We start from the raw sequence: 18,690 nt of genomic DNA, 5'->3' as shown, positions 1-18,690 counted from the left end.
TGTGCTTTACTGGAGGCATCCATGTTTGTCAAAGAACACTACTGCCACCTACTGGTTAGTGACGTCACGGTGCGGTATCGGCTGTTGATCAAGTCCCAGTGCTGTATCTGGTGTTTGTCACAACGTGCTATTATCCAAGTCATCTTGAAAACATTCTTTTTCCAAATGTTGGCTACATATTACGGGTTTTTTCTCTGGCCAGAAGTTCGATGGCAAATCCTCCCTCTTCAAGTTGGCGATCCAACGACCAACCCGTCCATGTCAGCCGGAACACCTGAATTCGGTATTAACATCAACGGTCATCTGTCAATCAAATGTTTTCGGTCATAGCATCTTGATTCATATGTCGCAGCTAATATACGCAACGGTTGAAATCAGAATCCTTTCTTTCCCATTGAGTTGCGTCCCAGTGTTCACGGGGATGGACGTCTGTGTCTTCGGCAGGCGTAGAGCTAACAGAACTGGCAGCGTTGCGAGGCAAGGGCTCAAACATGTACGGCTGGAAGCCTTCTACACCAAACCAAGCTTCTGCCGCCCTGGCGTCCTCTTCCACAACATCTTCGTAACCGCTTTCCTCCTCTAAATAAAAAAATGGATGACGGAGGAGACTCATCCACGACCTCCGACACTAAACTCTCCTCCTCTTGCATGTTTCCGCTGTCCATAGCGTTCCTTTACAGCGTCGTTTCTAAATCACCAATTTAGTGCCACTTGGTCCCAATGGAATTTCCCATTGGGAACCTGCTAGCACTAAGATGCTAACTGGCTAGCTAGATGCTTCCGACAAACCGGCCACAACCAAACATGCCTGCGAACCTTCTGCCACAACAATCCCGCCCCCTTGATAAACGACCAATCACATTCACTCTATTCACTCGCGTAAAGTCGGGCACCACTCGGGAGAATTCGGAAATGCAACCGTTGAACTGGCTGTTTCCCTACGACTTTAACTGCACTGGTGAATTTCAATGGTGAAGTCCTCTGGAAATCTTCAATAATTGTTGTTGATTGCAGATGTGTCTAGTAGTTCCCATTGATTTAGCTTGTAAAGCGGGGAGAATGGCGCTAGGCTTACCGCACCGCGACGTCACTGCTGGAAGATGGCAGGAAGGAGGGGCTACTATATTTGGGCAAAAATGGCCGCTCCCAGACTCAGTGATCGTAATGAAAATTATTATTTTTATTTTTTTTACTGATTAACGCTAAATTCATTAAATCACTGCGAATGTTTTAGGTGTAAATAATGATCTATTGATTATTCCTTGCTGACCGGACTTTTCCTTTAACAATTACATCCTTACAGCCAGTAGAACTCGCTTTTTATAAGATGGTGCGTTCACTGTTCAAAATGAAGAAGAAAAGCATCATCTGTTATTGTTGGCTTCTAAATGTATTTTTGTCTGTTGTATACCAATATGTGACTGACAAGAAAAGAATGACAAGAAATAAGATCGTTGAAAAAAGTTTCGAAATCCTTTTTGAAATGGGGCCTCAAATAGAAATCAAACTATAGAGATAAATTTGTTCCAATATCTTTAAATGCAAAGAATTTGTTTAAGAGAAACAAACTTGAAAATCTGTGTTTTCAAAATTAAAACAGTATTTTTACAGAGAATTTCTTTAGATGTGGTTCCTAGGATGTTATTTTGTAAATATTAGTTTTCAAATAATATTTTCAGATTGTATGTTTTTATGCGGGGGTGGGGGGGTGGGACGACAGTTACAGAAGACACATTCTTTTCAGATCCTGTTTTAAAGACTTAACCCTCTACAATTAGGGGTGGTCTGCATGCGGAGTCTGCTCTGCTTGGACATTATTAGCAACATTATTTAGAATTGGATATAGAAATAATGCAGTTCATAAAAAAAACAAAGAAAATGTGAAAAAAAAATAGACTGAAAATAAATCTGAAAAAAGCCTGAAAAAATAATTACTAAAATTAAATTCATAAAATTAAATCGGAAACAGCAAAACTATACAAATATTTTTTTTAATGAGAAGTTTTTTTAAGTTCCTTTTTTAAATACATCTTTAAACTTTTTTTTTCTTTTTTTTAAAGCAATGTTCTTTGTTTTCAATAATATTGGAACAAATTTCTCCTCATAAAAACTGTGTTTCCAGGAAGGCAATAACATTTGGTGTAGGATAATCCCGAGTTTGGAGAGACATATTTCAAGTTTGCAATCAGACGTTATTGACTAAAGCAAAGAGTCTTTATTCAGCAATAAAATAAAGAAGCACAGAGTTGGAAACTGCTAATCAAATGTCAACTAGTTTCCTTCACTCTTGATCAATATTCAATCTTTTCTTTGTGTTTTAGTTTTTTTTGCAACCCGGAACCTAAAAAAATAAAAGATATCCAGCTCCATTGTTCCCCTCAGAGACTTCAGAAAACAATTTCATCACTTTTTATTTATTTATTTATTTTTAACTTCCAGATGTAAAGTTTTGTGTGATTTCTGTTGTTTGTGAATTTATCTGAAATTTGTATGCAGGCCGTGCAATGTGTAGTAGTTCAGTCTAGTTAGCCTAGCGCTCTCTGCTTTCAGGAAGAGTTTATCCACTAAAGTAACTGTGAAGAACAACTGGAAAGCAGTGGAGCAACAGCTTAAATGGGAGCTGACAGGAACTCTGCTCCCCCTGCAGCGGACATGCAGCCTGATGGATAAACCAAAGGCTTTAATCAGCTAAACATGTAGAAAACACATGCTTAGCTTCTCTAATCACACCTAGAGACATGCATAAACACCATCAGCTCTTCAGCAGCTAAAGAAGTGACACACTCCATGGTCTCCGTCTCCATCCCCCTCCTGCTTCATCCTGAAAAGGCTGCAGGCGTGGGGCTGTAAACAGCTCCGGAGTGCTGGGGTGAAAAGAACCAGCAGACGGGGCCGGTGTGGACTCTCAGCTCATTGATCTAAAAGGAGCTAAACACTCCCAGCTGTGGCATTAGGGATTCTGAACGGCGCGTCTCCTGAGACTCTGTGAGGACCTGTAGCCGTCAGTACGACCTCACTCTGCTGCTCGGTTTTAAATCAGCTCAGAGGCAAAGTGGGACCGGAGCCACTGAGTCAGCAAAGTCTGGAGTAAGGTCGCCATGATGGTGTGCAGTTTGGAGGGCTACATTTTTCTTTTATATAGTCACTATATGGAGCTAAATTTGGGCCGTTATGTTGGTTCGAAAACACTGAGAAATAATAAATATTTGGAACTGGGGAAAGTCCTTTTTAAAACTGAAGAAAAAAAGATTTGAAAGTGAAAAAATATAGTTGTAAAAAAAATAAAATGAAATTAATGATACGATTTTTGCTCCATACGAAAAGGTTAGGGCCACACCTGTACGGCTGCGCTAGCAACTTGAAAATCGATAATAATCATTAGAATATATTCCTTGAAAAACTAAGAAGAAAAAAGATTTGCAACTGAAAGGTGATTATTAAAAAGAAAACAGATTTAAAAATAAAAAGTATTTTTGAAAGTGAACAATATAAGACTTAAAACTAAACAGAAATGTCAAAAACGTCTTTGACATCCTGCCCAGTTTGATGCTGCTGCTAAAAGATTTCCTGATTTGTCAAACTGATGCCAAAGTATAACTTCACATGATGCTCCACATTCCTCATTTTAGGGAAGAAAGGGCTTCTCGGAAGAGTTGTCATAAAATACAACTTGTTTCTCGTAATTTTAGGACTTTATTCTCTTAATATTACGACTTTATTTCCGTAATTTTACAACTTTATGACTTTATTCTCATAATTTTACGACTTTATTCTCATAATTTTACAACTTTATGACTTTATTCTCATAATTTTACAACTTTATTCTCATAATTTTACAACTTTATGACTTTATTCTCATAATTTTACGACTTTATTCTCATAATTTTACAACTTTATTTTCATAATTTTACAACTTTATGACTTTATTATCATAATTTTACGACTTTATTCTCATACTTTTACGACTTTATTCTTATAATTTTACAACTTTATGACTTTATTCTCATAATTTTATGAATATTCTCATTGTGACTTTATTCTCATAATTTTAAAACTTTAAGACTTTATTATCATAATTTTACGACTTTATTCTCATACTTTTACGACTTTATTCTTATAATTTTACAACTTTATGACTTTATTCTCATAATTTTACAACCTTATTCCCATAATTTTATGAATATTCTCATTGTGACTTTATTCTCATAATTTTACGACTTTATTCTCATCATTTTACAACTTTATGACTTTATTCTCATAATTTTACGACTTTATTCTCATAATTTTACAACTTTATGACTTTATTCTCATAATTTTACGACTTTATTCTCATAATTTTACAACTTTATGACTTTATTCTCATAATTTTACAACTTTATTCTCATAATTTTATGACTTTATTCTCATAATTTTACAACTTTATGACTTTATTCTCATAATTTTACGACTTTATTCTCATAATTTTACAACTTTATGACTTTCTTCTCATAATTTTACAACCTTATTCTCGTAATTTTATGAATATTGTCATTGTGACTTTCTTCTCATAATTTTACAACCTTATTCCCATAATTTTATGAATATTCTCATTGTGACTTTATTCTCATAATTTTACGACTTTATTCTCATCATTTTACAACTTTATGACTTTATTCTCATAATTTTACGACTTTATTCTCATCATTTTACGACTTTATTCTCATAATTTTACAACTTTATGACTTTATTCTCATAATTTTACGACTTTATTCTCATAATTTTACAACTTTATTCTCATAATTTTATGACTTTATTCTCATAATTTTACAACTTTATGACTTTATTCTCATAATTTTACGACTTTATTCTCATAATTTTACAACTTTATGACTTTCTTCTCATAATTTTACAACCTTATTCTCGTAATTTTATGAATATTCTCATTGTGACTTTATTCTCATAATTTTACAACTTTATTCTCATAATTTTACAACTTTATTCTCATAATTTTACGACTTTATTCTCATAATTTTACAACTTTATGACTTTATTCTCATAATTTTACGACTTTATTCTCATAATTTTACAACTTTATTTTCATAATTTTACAACTTTATGACTTTATTCTCATAATTTTACGACTTTATTCTCATACTTTTACGACTTTATTCTTATAATTTTACAACTTTATGACTTTATTCTCATAATTTTATGAATATTCTCATTGTGACTTTATTCTCATAATTTTAAAACTTTAAGACTTTATTATCATAATTTTACGACTTTATTCTCATACTTTTATGACTTTATTCTTATAATTTTACAACTTTATGACTTTATTCTCATAATTTTACAACCTTATTCCCATAATTTTATGAATATTCTCATTGTGACTTTATTCTCATAATTTTACGACTTTATTCTCATCATTTTACAACTTTATGACTTTATTCTCATAATTTTACGACTTTATTCTCATCATTTTACGACTTTATTCTCATAATTTTACAACTTTATGACTTTATTCTCATAATTTTACGACTTTATTCTCATAATTTTACAACTTTATGACTTTATTCTCATAATTTTACAACTTTATTCTCATAATTTTATGACTTTATTCTCATAATTTTACAACTTTATGACTTTATTCTCATAATTTTACGACTTTATTCTCATAATTTTACAACTTTATGACTTTCTTCTCATAATTTTACAACCTTATTCTCGTAATTTTATGAATATTCTCATTGTGACTTTATTCTCATAATTTTACGACTTTATTCTCGAAATAGAAGAAACAAAAATCTTTAGCTTGGCCCTAATATTCCGTCGTAGGTGGGAACTATAATTGTCTTTAAAACATCATTGCTATCTAGGCACATGGAGGGGCCACCATTTAAAACAGGAAAAAAAAACAAGTCAAATCTCTAAAGAGTTTGTAAACAATTTCTTTTCAGTTTTAGCTTAATTTTTCTTTAGTTTATAAACCCTTTGCAGTTATGAAATGTTTTGTTTCCAATTTAAAAATACTTTACATTTTTTAATAGTTTCAGAATAATCTTTCAGCTTAGAATTATAATTTTTTCTCCAGCTTTTATGCCTCTAGTGGCTCATTTTTTCAACAGTCGGCTGACAGGAAAGGGGGTATGAGGGGGGGGAGACATGCGGCAAAGGACCAGAGGTCAGATTCAAACCCGGGTCGGCCGCGTCGAGGACTAAGGCCTCTGTACATGGCTCTGGATCGCTAACCACTGAGCCATCAGAGCATGCCCGTAAATTTTTATAAAAAAAAAAAGAAAGTTTTGGATCAAACTTAATGGCCCCAATTTAGCTCCATACACCGACCCTCCATGTGTGCAGCTCTACCTCATCTGGACTAGATCACCACAGCTGGGACATGTAGGGCTGCATAAACGCATCAGCAGGTCTTATCAAGAGCTGTGATCCATAACTTGTTGCCAGTCTTCCATCCCGCTGCAAAGACACAACCGCTGGGATTAATTCTGACTCTTTAAATAAACACGGTGCAAAGATATCGCCGGGATCTACAAATTCATGAACGGTTCACACCGCTCTGTCTCCCAGCCAGCATGCAGCGCTGCTGTAGTTCAGCGCCAAGGTTAAACAAAGCCTTCCAGAGATGATAGATGTGGTTTCAAAGATGAAGGCTGGAGTGTTTTCTGCTAAAATGTTCCTGCCAGAATTAAACAGCGGAGATGTTTGAAGCTGAATGGATGTGATTAGCTTAAGCAGGTTAGCTTAAAAATAGCAGAGAGAAAGTGATTCTTTTTCTTTTTTCATGGTTTTTGTTTTATGTGCTCCGTTTGGCGTATGTATAAACACCTGAGCCTGTTTTTGGTCTAAAATCAGCCATATCTTACTGAAGCACACGGTGATCCTGAGCAGAGGCATCGACAGACAGTTTTTAAAAGAGCGACCAGCTGGAGCCCGCTTTTAGTTCAGAGGCGCTCCACGAAAACCGTTTAACAGAATTTCAGGAATTTCACGGTGTCGCCATATTTAGGGGAGAAGTGTGAGACAGGTGTAACAGATAAATAGTGCAAACTACTAAAGGTGTGTGAGTGTGAGGCTGTGGGGGTCACAGAGATTCATATAGGGAGGCCTTTAAGTCAGACTCCTGCTAAAAGAGTGCACACATAATCAGGAGGCCCCAGACCCATTATACAGAGATTTTAATAGAACACAGAGCACAGGAGCAGACAGGATCAGGTGCAGACAGGCAGGCTCAGTGGAAGAGGGTAGCCGAGACAGGACGTACGAACCGGAACTTGAAGCAGGACTTTAAACTGGTCTCCTCCCTGGAGCCAGGCTTACTGAGATAAAAACTGAACCTCCCCGCATATAGAGCCAAAAACCCAGAGGACTCTGCGGGGGAGGAACAGTGGACGATCAGGAGACGAGACAAAGACAAAAACCCTCTTTCCACTGGCAGCTAGGATCCAGGACATGAACCATGAACTAAAACTGAAACGACAGACTGACAGAAAGACAAGAAATGATCTGGCACTGAATGCTCAGGCTGAACTGAATTTAAACCAGAGGAAACAGGTGAGAGGAATAAATTATAATGAGGCAGGGAGGGAAAACGACAGGTGAAAGGAATGACTAATTAAGGAGGAGCAAACTGGCCAGATCATGAAATCAGCGTTTAAACAGTTTTATGGCGGTGGGGAAGAAGCTGTTTCTGAACCTGCTGGTCCTGCATTGAATGCTGTGAAGCCTCTTCCCAGAGGGCAGCAGGGAGAACAGTCCATGGTGGGGGGGTGAGGGGTCATTGATGATGTCACGGCTCGGGACACGCAGCGCTGGGATGAAATGTCTTTAATGGAGGGAAGAGGAGCCCCCATGATCCTCTCTGCTGTTCTCACCTTCTTCCAGTCTGAGGCGCTGCAGCCTCCACACCACACAGTGAGACAGCTGCTCAGAACGCTCTCTATGGTGCTTCTGGAGAAGGTGGGGAGGATGGGGGGGCAGGAAGTCCAAGCGCTTCTGGGCCCTTTGGACCAGTGAGGTGGTGTTTCCAGTCCAGGTGAGGGTGTCTGTGATGATTGACCACCTCTACAGCTGAGCTGTTGATGAGCAGTGGAGCGTGGTTAGGCCGGTTCTTCCTGAAGTCCACCATCATCTCCTTGGTCTTCTCCACCTTCAGGATCAGGCTGTTATCTCTGCACCACCTGCTGCTCCACCTCCTCTCTGTAGTCCAGGTCGTTGTCGTCTCTGATGAGGCCCACCACCGTGGTGTCGTCTGCAAACTTCACCATGTGATTGGTGGTGAACCTGGGGACGCAGTCATGTGTCATCAGGGTGAGCGGCAGGGGGCTCAGGACGCAGCCCTGAGGGGAGGGGCTTAGACTGATGACATCAGAGGCGTTCTGTCTGACCCGGACTGACTGAGGTCTGTTCGGGAGGAAGTCTAGCAGCCAATAGCAGAGGGGTGTATGGATGCCCAGCTGTTCCAGTTTATCTGAAACATCTTTGCCTGGTTTTTAATTCAGAGCAAATTACTCTTAATTAAAAACACATCATTTATTGAACAGTATGTAATCATTTCATATTTAAATTACTTTCAGGATTAGAGATGCACGATATTGGGATTTTGGCCGATATCCGATATGCCGATATTTTAAAACTCATGTAGCCGATAACCGATATCGATACCGATGTTAAAGCTGGACAAAAATAAGTAGTCATTGAAAATAGCAGTTTTGTTATCCATTTCTGACACTTTGAAAAATAATATACTCAAATATATTTTCATATGCTGATATCAAATAGATTTTTAAAAACGCGGTATCGATCTATTTTACTTTCAAAATCTCGTGAAATTTCATCGTTCTGTTACAAACTCTCGTGATATTTTGCAAATTCTTGTGAGATTTTGTTAGTAAAATAGATCGATACCGCGTCAATATATCAACATATAAAAATATGGCAACATTTTTTGAATTTTTTGGGGATTTCGTAGCATAACGATGACATATATCAATATTTCATTAGTAAAAGAGATTGATATGGTGTTTTTAAATGGCAATATATCAGCATATGAAGATATTGGGATATTTTAATGGATCAATATTTTTCCCTCGTCTTTAGAAGTTTTTAAGTCTGTAAAAAAGAAGTTTTTGAGGAACAAATAGTAGTATATTTTTTTTACACTTTAGAAACTCAGAAGCTGATCAAATATCGGGTTAAATATCGGTGGGGTGGCCGATGTCCGATATTCAGTTTTAAGGCCGATACCGATAGGGGGCCGATTATATCCTGCATCCCTATTCAGAAGTTTGAATTCTGTATATAACCGGACTTTTCCTTTAACATGAGCAGATGGTTTTTACATTTTTTTTTACAGGTATTTTGTAGGTGACTCTGAAATATTTCCCAGCGTGAACAGCACACCGCTATGATTTCATCACTTACGTTTTCATTTCTATTATAGATTCATTTACACAGAACTAGTGTGGTGATTTTCTGTGACTCTACTACTAGTAAATTATTCTGCAATCTATAAATATATGGAGCAAAGAAAAGCATACTTACTGTAAGTAAGAGTTGGCTAAAGTTCTAATGGGCCAGTTGCAGATTATTTATAGATTATAGAAATACGTTTAGATTAAAGGTGAAATGTCACATCTGAAATTCAGATCCACAGCTGCGCTCCAGTTCCCCACCTGTTTCTTGTCATTCTCAGCGTTTATCGTTGGCGACCCAAATGACTCACCGTTGGAAGGGGCAGCCAGCTACTGATTCATTGCGAGCTCTGTTTGCACGTGGAAACGCTTCATTAACAAACGCCGCACACGTTTGCTGATGTTGGCTCCGCAAGACTTTCAAATTATCGTCAGTCTCAGCAAAGCTGGAAACCTGTGTGACGCTCTGTGCTGTTTTACTACTTCTACTCTGAACTGTTTGGCTGCTGTTGTAGCAACCTAACAACCTTAAAACATACCGGCGACCCCTCCCGCCAAAATACAATACTTTGAATGGATTAAAGAAAAATAAGAGTTTGCAAACTGCTGCATTTAAAGTCCATGGAGGACAACATGGTTTCAAGATGGTTACTGCTTTGCAGGATGTTTACTGTCACTGAATGAAATGTTTCTCCTCATCTCTGGAACATATTTGACCAAAGATGCATTAGTCAGTAATTTGTGGATAGATATCGTCTTTAAAGGGGCTCTATCATCAGTTCATTAGGATATTTTATATCTTAACAGATTCTGCTCACCATCATCAGGAAGCCCCTGTTCTGACTACGCCACCCATTTTCTCTGATCAGCGGTAACTTTAGGAAGAGTTCAATCATTTCTGCTCGACTGAGTGGCTTTTTTAGCAGCCATTCTGTAGCTGTTCTTATTTTAGCTAATGTCTAAGTCATGAAAAAGTGTTTTTTGGCTGTGAGAGTTCTCTGACTTTGTTCCTTGTCGAACTTCTGACTGAGCCAGAAAGTTTTTGTTGGCCAAACAGGCAACAGTGTTCACTGAGGTGTGGCTGCAAAGTGTGTTGAAATTAGTTCAAGATCCATCGACAGGAAAGTAAACAAGCAAAACATGTTGTTGTTTCAATTAATTCAATTCAATTTGGTTTATTTATATAGTACCAATTAACAACAAATGTCATTTCAAGGCACTTTACAGACACAATTCAAAGTTTTCTATGTAAGGAAAACCAGTTGATTGCGTCGACTCATTGACTCAACGACAATCCCGCACACTAAGCATGCTTGTAGCGACAGTGGAGAGGAAAATCTCCCTTTGAACAGGAAGAAACCTCCAGCAGAACCAGGCTCAGTGTGAGCGGCCATCTGCTGAGGCCCACTGGGGTTCAAGGAGACAGACGCAGACATAGAAAAAGAAGCATAGATACAAAAGGCAACTGTCAACCAGCTCCACAGGCGGCCCCGTCCAGGAAACACACAGCCAGGCAGACGAGCTCCGAGCCAGCTCCCATGTCAGAGGATGAAGAGAGCACATCCAGTTAGTCACAGTCAGAGAAACGGGACTACACTGAAAAACAGGCCAAGCTCCAACATCTATAATATAAGGCATTGATATTTCTCTCCAGGATGGAGTCACAGCCAAACACGGACAGACTAGATAAAGCTAATATGAAAGCAGAGCATAGCGTTAGAGATTAAGCTAACAAATTCTGCAGAGTGGGAGAATAGAGATAGAATCTAGCAGAATGATGAAAAGGGGTCCCTATGTCCTCCAGCACTCTAAGCCTATAGCAGCGGCACTCTAACTATAAGCTTTATTAAAAAAGGAAAAAAAAATCTATACTGCTTTTTTTTTATTTGACACCCCCCACACCCCACCCCCTCTGAAAGATTCCTCTGTGTATGAATAGTGCCACAAATGGTGCTTCTGTTAAAAGTCTTGAAACTTTTTATTGTTTTTTACTGGGGTGTATGCACGCACAAAGCGACCATCTTTAATTTTTGTCATATCTCCTGTCCGGGCAACAGTGGCGTCGGGTGTAGGAGTTTGTTCTGCATTCGGGGAGTTATCGGTTCGAGCTCCGGTTTTCAGTGTCGTTGTGTCCTTGGGCAAGACACTTCATCTGCATTCTCTACTGATGGTGGCGCCAGCGTACGGTAGCCTCGCTTCTGTCAGTGAGCCCCAGGGAAGCAGTGGCTATAATGGAGCTTGCGAGTGTGTGATTGTGTGTGTGTGTGTGGATGAAAGACTGAATGTAGTGTAAAGTGCTTTGGTCAAGTCCCCTGACTTAAAAAAGCGCTATATAAGTACAGGCCATTTATCATTTACATAAACGTCTATTCTTTTCTATCAGTAAACCTTATTTAACATTTCACTCGTTGCTTAAACTCAACCAGGAAGTTGTTTGTTTTAATAAAGCTCATTTGCTGCAATGAATCAACAGAGAAAATAAACCTATTCTCAAAATATCCGAAATGCATCTAATTGTCAGGATCAGTTGTTCTGATTTCGATCTTTCAGATTGCGTTTTATAGATCCCCTTCTCTTCCCCTCTGGGGGCGGGCTTTCCTCTCTAATGATTAGTAAAGACGTGTTTCTATTGGTCTGCTGGACGTTTGCAACATTTTTATTGGTGAATGCGATCTGTGAGCTGCAATTTAAAAAAAAATTAATCTGAAGAATAAAACCAGAAAAAAGAAACACATCAGAGAAGACAGGAAAGTTTTTCTCAATCTAAAAAAAAAAACATGTTCTCTGCGAGAATAATGGAACAAATTCACTCCATAGAAATTAGGGCTGAAAAAATCAATTGGTTTAATTGTGATTAATTGATTATTGAAATATTTTTCAACTAATTTACTAATCGATTAATCATAAACTTGAATTTAAAGACTTTAATACATGTCTTTAGCTGACAGAACGTCTAACTTAGAGCAGTAATTATGCCATTATTGTGAAAAATAAAATAAAATATGTAAAAATTTTGCATTTAAGATAAAAAAAAATCGTTTTCGTCTGCCGATGTCCAGAACTCCTCAGTGGAAAAGTTTTAGTTTCACCTGGTTTAATTTAGTAAAAAGTCTATCCAATTATTAATCGATTAATCAGAAAAATAATCTACAGATTAAGCGATTTGCAAAATAATTGTTAGTTGCAGCCCTAATAGAAATAATGAATAGAGAAAATGGAGACAAAACCGTCTAAAAACAAAGGAGATAGAAACTATTCAACAAACTGAATTAATATGACAAACCGCTAACTGCAAAGAGGACAGGGTATGGTAAGACCCAAATAGCAAAGCTAATTAAAGACTGCAGGCAAAACCAAAACACAAAATACTTAAAGTTAAAAAAGAAAAGCCATACAATAGAAAAATCTAAATAGAAAACTATTATTTACTTTCTATATCTCTGCTTCTGTCTCCTTGAACCCCAGTGGGCCTCAGCAGATGGCCGCTCACACTGAGCCTGGTTCTGCTGGAGGTTTCTTCCTGTTAAAAGGGAGTTTTTCCTCTCCACTGTCGCTACAAGCATGCTTAGCGTGAGGGATTGCTGAAGAGTCAATGAGTCGATGCAATCAGCTGGTTTTCCTTACATAGAAAAGTTGACTGGATGATCTGGTGAACTGGAAAGTGCCTTGAGATGACGTGTGATGTGAATTGGCGCTATAGAAATAAACTGAATTGAATGCTCAGAATAATACTAACCTACAAAATAAATCAAAAGACCATGAACCAGGAAAATACTTTGTGATCAGCTGACGTTGACTGCATTTAATTGTGAACATTCATCTAAAAATAAGATCTGAAAATTTAAAAAGCTTCTATGAATCATGTCGGTTTATATAAAAGCCAAAGAGGATGACCTCATGTGACGGCGGGATCCTCGCCGCCGCACGTACCATATATAAACATCTGCATCAGTGGCGTTTCTTATCAGCTGCCCTGCCTGTCTGTGGTTTCTTGTTGTTTTTTTTGTCCAGGACCTCCACGGAGTGCCCTCGCCATGCCTAGTTTCCCCTGCTTGTACCTCAGCCACAGAAATAGCCTGAAGAATGTCTTTGACAAGTGTATCACAGATGCAGCCTTTTGTTGCTCCCCCGGGCTGTTTGCATGGATGTATGAGCCGACAAGCCAACACTGGCCACAGCTGTTGGCAGCAAACACAGATCTTTCTTTTTTTTTTGCCTTTTTTAAAGGCAGCAACAAAAACACTTTCCTCATGCGTTGAGGACGTGATTTATGTGACATGCCGATTCGTTCGGGGGCCCCTCCGGGCGGTCTCTTTTGTTTTAATACAGTATATGGACAATTGTGAATGTATACGCATCACGCTACCCGCATGCTGTGCCTTAAGTTTATGTTAGTCTATTGAAGGGATAAGGAAAGCTGAGAAGGTGAAGCCTTGTTCCTGATCTTAAATTCCTCTCTGCCTTTCTTTCTGTTTCTCCAGGTGGGACCAGATGGAGGGTTTGGAGAAAGGATAGACACATTTCTTCTGTCATGTCAGCAAAGGCTAAGGTTTGTTGGAAACTTCCTCTCCTTTGTTTCCATGTTGTTCTGTCTGCTATCTTTAATGCAGTTCATGTTTCCTCACTCTTCAATAGACGTGAGAAAAAAAAAAGAAAAAGTGAAGATTTACATGATCAGCAATCACCCAGGAAGGAGAAACCCAGGGAGTTTAAATGATACCCTTTTAATGGCGGCGCTTGGCTTTTATTTTCTGAGATGGAATTAAAAAGAATGAATCTTTTTAAACAAAGAACAGAGGCTTTCAGTGTTTCAGGTCTTATCTGGACTCTATAAACAGCAGCCGGTTCCATTAGTGTGGAAAGCAATTAATTAATAATTAAAAAGCCTCCTTCAGTCGAGTCACCGTAAGATCCCAGCAGTACTGCGTCCTGTATGGAGGGAAATTAGTTCCATTATTGCTAAAATCAAAGAACGTGTTTTGTAAATTGAAAAGTTAAATAAAAACAGTCCAGAAATGAAACTTTGAAAATTGTTTTGATAAAAAAAAACAGTTTGAGGAATAACTTTTCTCAGATTTTTCTGCACAGTTTGTAGCACTGTTGTCTCCCTGTCCATGGGCGTGTTCTTTCTGGGTACTCCGGCTTCCTTCCACTGTCCAAGAACATGACTGTTAGGTTCAATGGCCTCTCTAAATTGTCCTTAGGCATAAAAAAGCATGACTGGTGACCTGTCCATGGTTTACCCCGACTTTCGCACAAAGGCCGCTGGAGATAAACAGAACTTTTTTCAAACTTTGATTCACAAATCATATATTCTTAATTCCAAGTCCATTATAAACCCTCGCTCTGGACGCACACATTCACCAATATATTATAGAAGAATAGAATAGAATTCAACTTTATTGTCAGTACTCTGTCACAAGTACAAAGCAACAAAATTTATCTCTGCTTGTAACCGATCCCCTTGGGGAGCAGTGGGCTGCCATTGTGTGGCTCCTGGAGAGCAGTGTGGGGTTAGGGGTCTTGCTCAGGGGCCCAGAGTGGCAGTCTGTGGGGATCAAACCGAGTACCTGCAACCCTCTGAGAGCAGAAGCGCACTGCTCTAACTGCTAGGCCAACACTCCCAATATAATGTTGTTGCCAACAGCAAACCAGTAGAAATGCATCTTCCCTCTTCACATCAATGTGATCCGGAAAAATATATCTAGTTCGATAACATTAAGGCTGAAAAAAAAAATGTGAAAAAAAAATTCATTTGAAAATATAAAATATGCAAGTTAAATGTGAAAACAAAAAATGTAAGATATAGATTGAAAACATTTTTTGCACTGGATTTATATATTTTATCTCAATTTACAAAATGTGTTGTTTCTTAAATTTCTGTTTGCATCAATAATAATATATAACAAAATTTACTCAGCTCTCCAGCTCTCACTTTACAGCACTGATTGTTGGATTAAACTACAAATTATTACAAGACAAAACATCAAATAGAGATCATTAGAACCTTCTTACAGAACTGAAGAAAAATGATTATTGATTGTGTGCATGCTGATGAGTCCAGCTAATTAAAACTCCTTAAGAGTTGCAAAATATGGATGGATTTTTTTTCTGTAGGGTATTATTTGATGTAAAAAAAAAAATAAAAAAAAAGATAATTATAAAACATATTTTCCGAGATAATTAAAGGAAAAATAGCTCTAAAAACATATTTCTGGTGCAGTCCAGTATTTTTTATAAAACCCACAAAAGACTGGTATTTGTTCTTAAAGTACGTTATTTAGTTCTTTATATCATGTTTAGCCATTATAGAGGGTCCAAAGTAGAGTCCTGCAACGGGTCGGGTACCCGCGGGTCCCCGACAGGTCACCCGCTAAAATGCTCTTTTGTGGGTGAAAAATACATAAATAAAAATAAACGGGTCGGGGGTCGGGCGGATATTTTTTTAGTGCGGGCGGGTAGTTGGTGATTTTTTCTTTTATGTGTGTGTGTTGTTATGGACATCAGAAATGTTCTATTAATCAGGCAATGGGGTCACCCTTGTTGTAGCTTAAAGCCCTGCCGGCAGTGTGGGCTTCCCTCCAAAAAGGCCACAGTCAGTGCATACACGTCTGCTGCAGTGTTAATGTTCTGCAGCGCAGCGTCCTATAGCCTATTACTTGATGTGTTAACGGGTCGGGTTGCGGGTTAAATATCAACGGGTCGGGTTCAGTAGTCATCCTAACGGGTTCGGGTGGGTGCGGGTTGGTAAAACTCAACCCGTGCAGGTCTCTAGTCCAAAGAGCCACATGCGGCTCCAGGGCCGCAGGTTGCAGACCCCTGATGTGGATGTAGCTTTACCAACATTAGCATTTAGCCATGGTTGGTTGACCATTTTGTAAGGTTTATTCAATTATAATTATAAAGTTAATGTGTGTGCATATAAAACATTGAGGAAATGAGATGCTTCACTTGTTAACTGCAAACTTACTGATGTTTGTGCAAGGCTAAATCACAGTTATCTGAAGAGCACTCTGTTCTGTGATTCAATCAGAAGAGCATTCTGTCCTGTGACTTGATCAATTTCCTTATCAGAAGAACACTCTGTTTTGTAACTCACCCCATGTGTTATGAACTGCTAATAAAAAGGCTCTGCAGAGGAAGTCCGTTAGAGAGTTAGAGAGTTGGGTGTAACTCTCTCCTTCTGCAGAAGCGGTAAAAATCACTTTACTGTGTGGACTCAGTTCCTCTTTTACGAACCTAAATTTTTTAACCTAACACATTTGTTTCCTGGTCTGTTACAGAATAGGTTAAAAGTTTCAAAAGCAGCAACACAAGCAGTATTGTTTGGTGGAATAGAGCTAATGTCAGCGAGCTAATGTTAGCATGCGTATACGAATGACATAAATGAAGGAATAGGACCAAAATGTGTGTCCTCGTGGGATTCTCCAGTTTAAATGAAAAAAAGCACCCCACTTTTACACTTTAGATTTCCTGCAGGTTTTAACACAAGCCCAACAACAACAAAAGTTTTTAACGTGAAAAAGTCAAATTGTTGTACGCAGTAAAGTATATAAACTTTAGGACCGTAGTTCAGCCTACTATGAACTGCTTGATGATTCCTTCGTCCTCTTTCACATTCCCATTAGTTTTTCCTTTCCAAAGGTCAACATCAGGAACCACTGCTGATATCTAAGTTTATTTTTGTACATGTGGATCTGTTGCATCTGCTGATATATTTAAACACAAACACGGAAAAATAAATGTTCCGTCTGGGGAAAAAAGAAAATCTAAATGTACCAAGTTAGACTCTGTGGCTGCGTTCATGTCTTATTCTCTCACAAACATGGAGTTTTATGCTTGTGGTCACTTCTCACTAAAACCACAGCTTAACTCAATCTATTTTCATTTTAAAAAGTCAAACACAAAAGATTTTTAGCTCTCATGAAATGAGAAACAGAAACCTCACTATGGATCTTTTGCCAAAAATCAACCAAAACAAAAAACAAACACAATTTATACACTTGAGTTATTTTCTCTGCTGGCAGATAAGCGACAAATAATTTATGTTGAATGATAAATAAACCAAAAAAACAGGAGAGCTGCCAATGTTATACTTTACAATAATTGTATTTACCCACCCTGCATGTCAAAGTTAAGAATATGCGTTGTGTAAAGTGTTAGAAATGGATTCCAGCTCTTGTTTTCTGTCTTTAGGTGCTGCTCTGGGTGCTCATCTCTTTGCTGCCTCTTGTGGAAGGAGCTCACATGAGAGCCCCCACTGCTGCTGCCGCTGCCTCAGACTTAAAGCATGCTGCAGGCCTCCTGGAGGCGCAGGAGGAGAGAGAGTTCCCAGTGACGCTGCCAGAGGTGGTGGAGGATAAGGAGCAGGAGGAGGACAGCGACACCTACCCTACATGGCATGCTCTATATGGTACTAAAGCTCAGCTGCATCAGAATGCAATGATCTTATCTGTCTGAAAATGTTAACCTTCAAAATCGTTTTAACTTCTAATTAGGGTTGCCAACTCCCTGCAAAAAAGAAAAAGTATATAAATCAACGACGGAGGATTAGGGCCAGGCTAGAATTTTTTTTTTTCTCTATTTCGAGAATAAAGACGTAACAATTACGAGAATAAAGTCGTAACATGCAAACATATTTCTTTAGAAGGCATCTAATTAGGAAATCTTTAATTAAACTATGTGGAAATGAAGAGTTTGGCTGCAAACCCACAGAGACTGGACCCTACAGCTAAACTAGGAGAGTGATCCAATCAGAATAGACCGAAAATAAACCTTGTGAATCTAGGTGGAAAAGTCTAGGCTGCGATATTTTCAATCGTTCTACTCAGCTACAGCTCAAACTGTACTATGAAACCTGGGGGTTTAAAAGTTCACAACCTCACGATGTTTGTTCTCACACTGTGCGGCCCGACGCTCTGATGCGACCTCACGACGGCCAACTGAATTTCAAACATGTTTGATGCTACAGGATTGAAGTATACGATTTAGTCATCAACCATGAGCAGAACGCGTCATCTCCGTCTAGCAGAACATCCCGATTCACACTCCATTCCAGCAGTTGGCGGCAATGCCCCTCCGGAAGTTGCTTGCCAACTTTTGTGTTGGTTGGCAAGCTACTTCCAGAGGGGCATTGATAGCGAGATATCTCGATTCCTCCACTCCTCTCCTCCTAGTGACGATCTGCGGTATTACTGCCAGTATTGAAGGAGGAAATCAAGCAGTTGGTGGCGGTAATGCACCAAAAGTTGTTTGCCAACCGCCATAAAACACAAGAAGA

General features: G+C 38.4%; 1 protein-coding gene across 1 annotated transcript in view; it reads left to right on the top strand.

Moving 5' to 3' along the window:
* LOC119773117 overlaps positions 1-18,690 on the top strand; it is a 56,393-nt gene that overhangs the window by 35,274 nt on the left and 2,429 nt on the right. The window contains exons 3-4 of the mRNA XM_038269941.1: positions 13,892-13,959; positions 17,607-17,823. Coding sequence (XP_038125869.1) covers positions 13,892-13,959; positions 17,607-17,823 — 285 coding nt within the window. The remainder of the gene's footprint in view (positions 1-13,891; positions 13,960-17,606; positions 17,824-18,690) is intronic.

This window comes from Cyprinodon tularosa, unplaced genomic scaffold, assembly GCF_016077235.1.
Source record: "Cyprinodon tularosa strain WSP-4 unplaced genomic scaffold, ASM1607723v1 ctg744, whole genome shotgun sequence".
Classification (NCBI taxonomy): Eukaryota; Metazoa; Chordata; class Actinopteri; order Cyprinodontiformes; family Cyprinodontidae; genus Cyprinodon; species Cyprinodon tularosa.
This window is presented reverse-complemented; position numbering and strand designations above follow the sequence as displayed.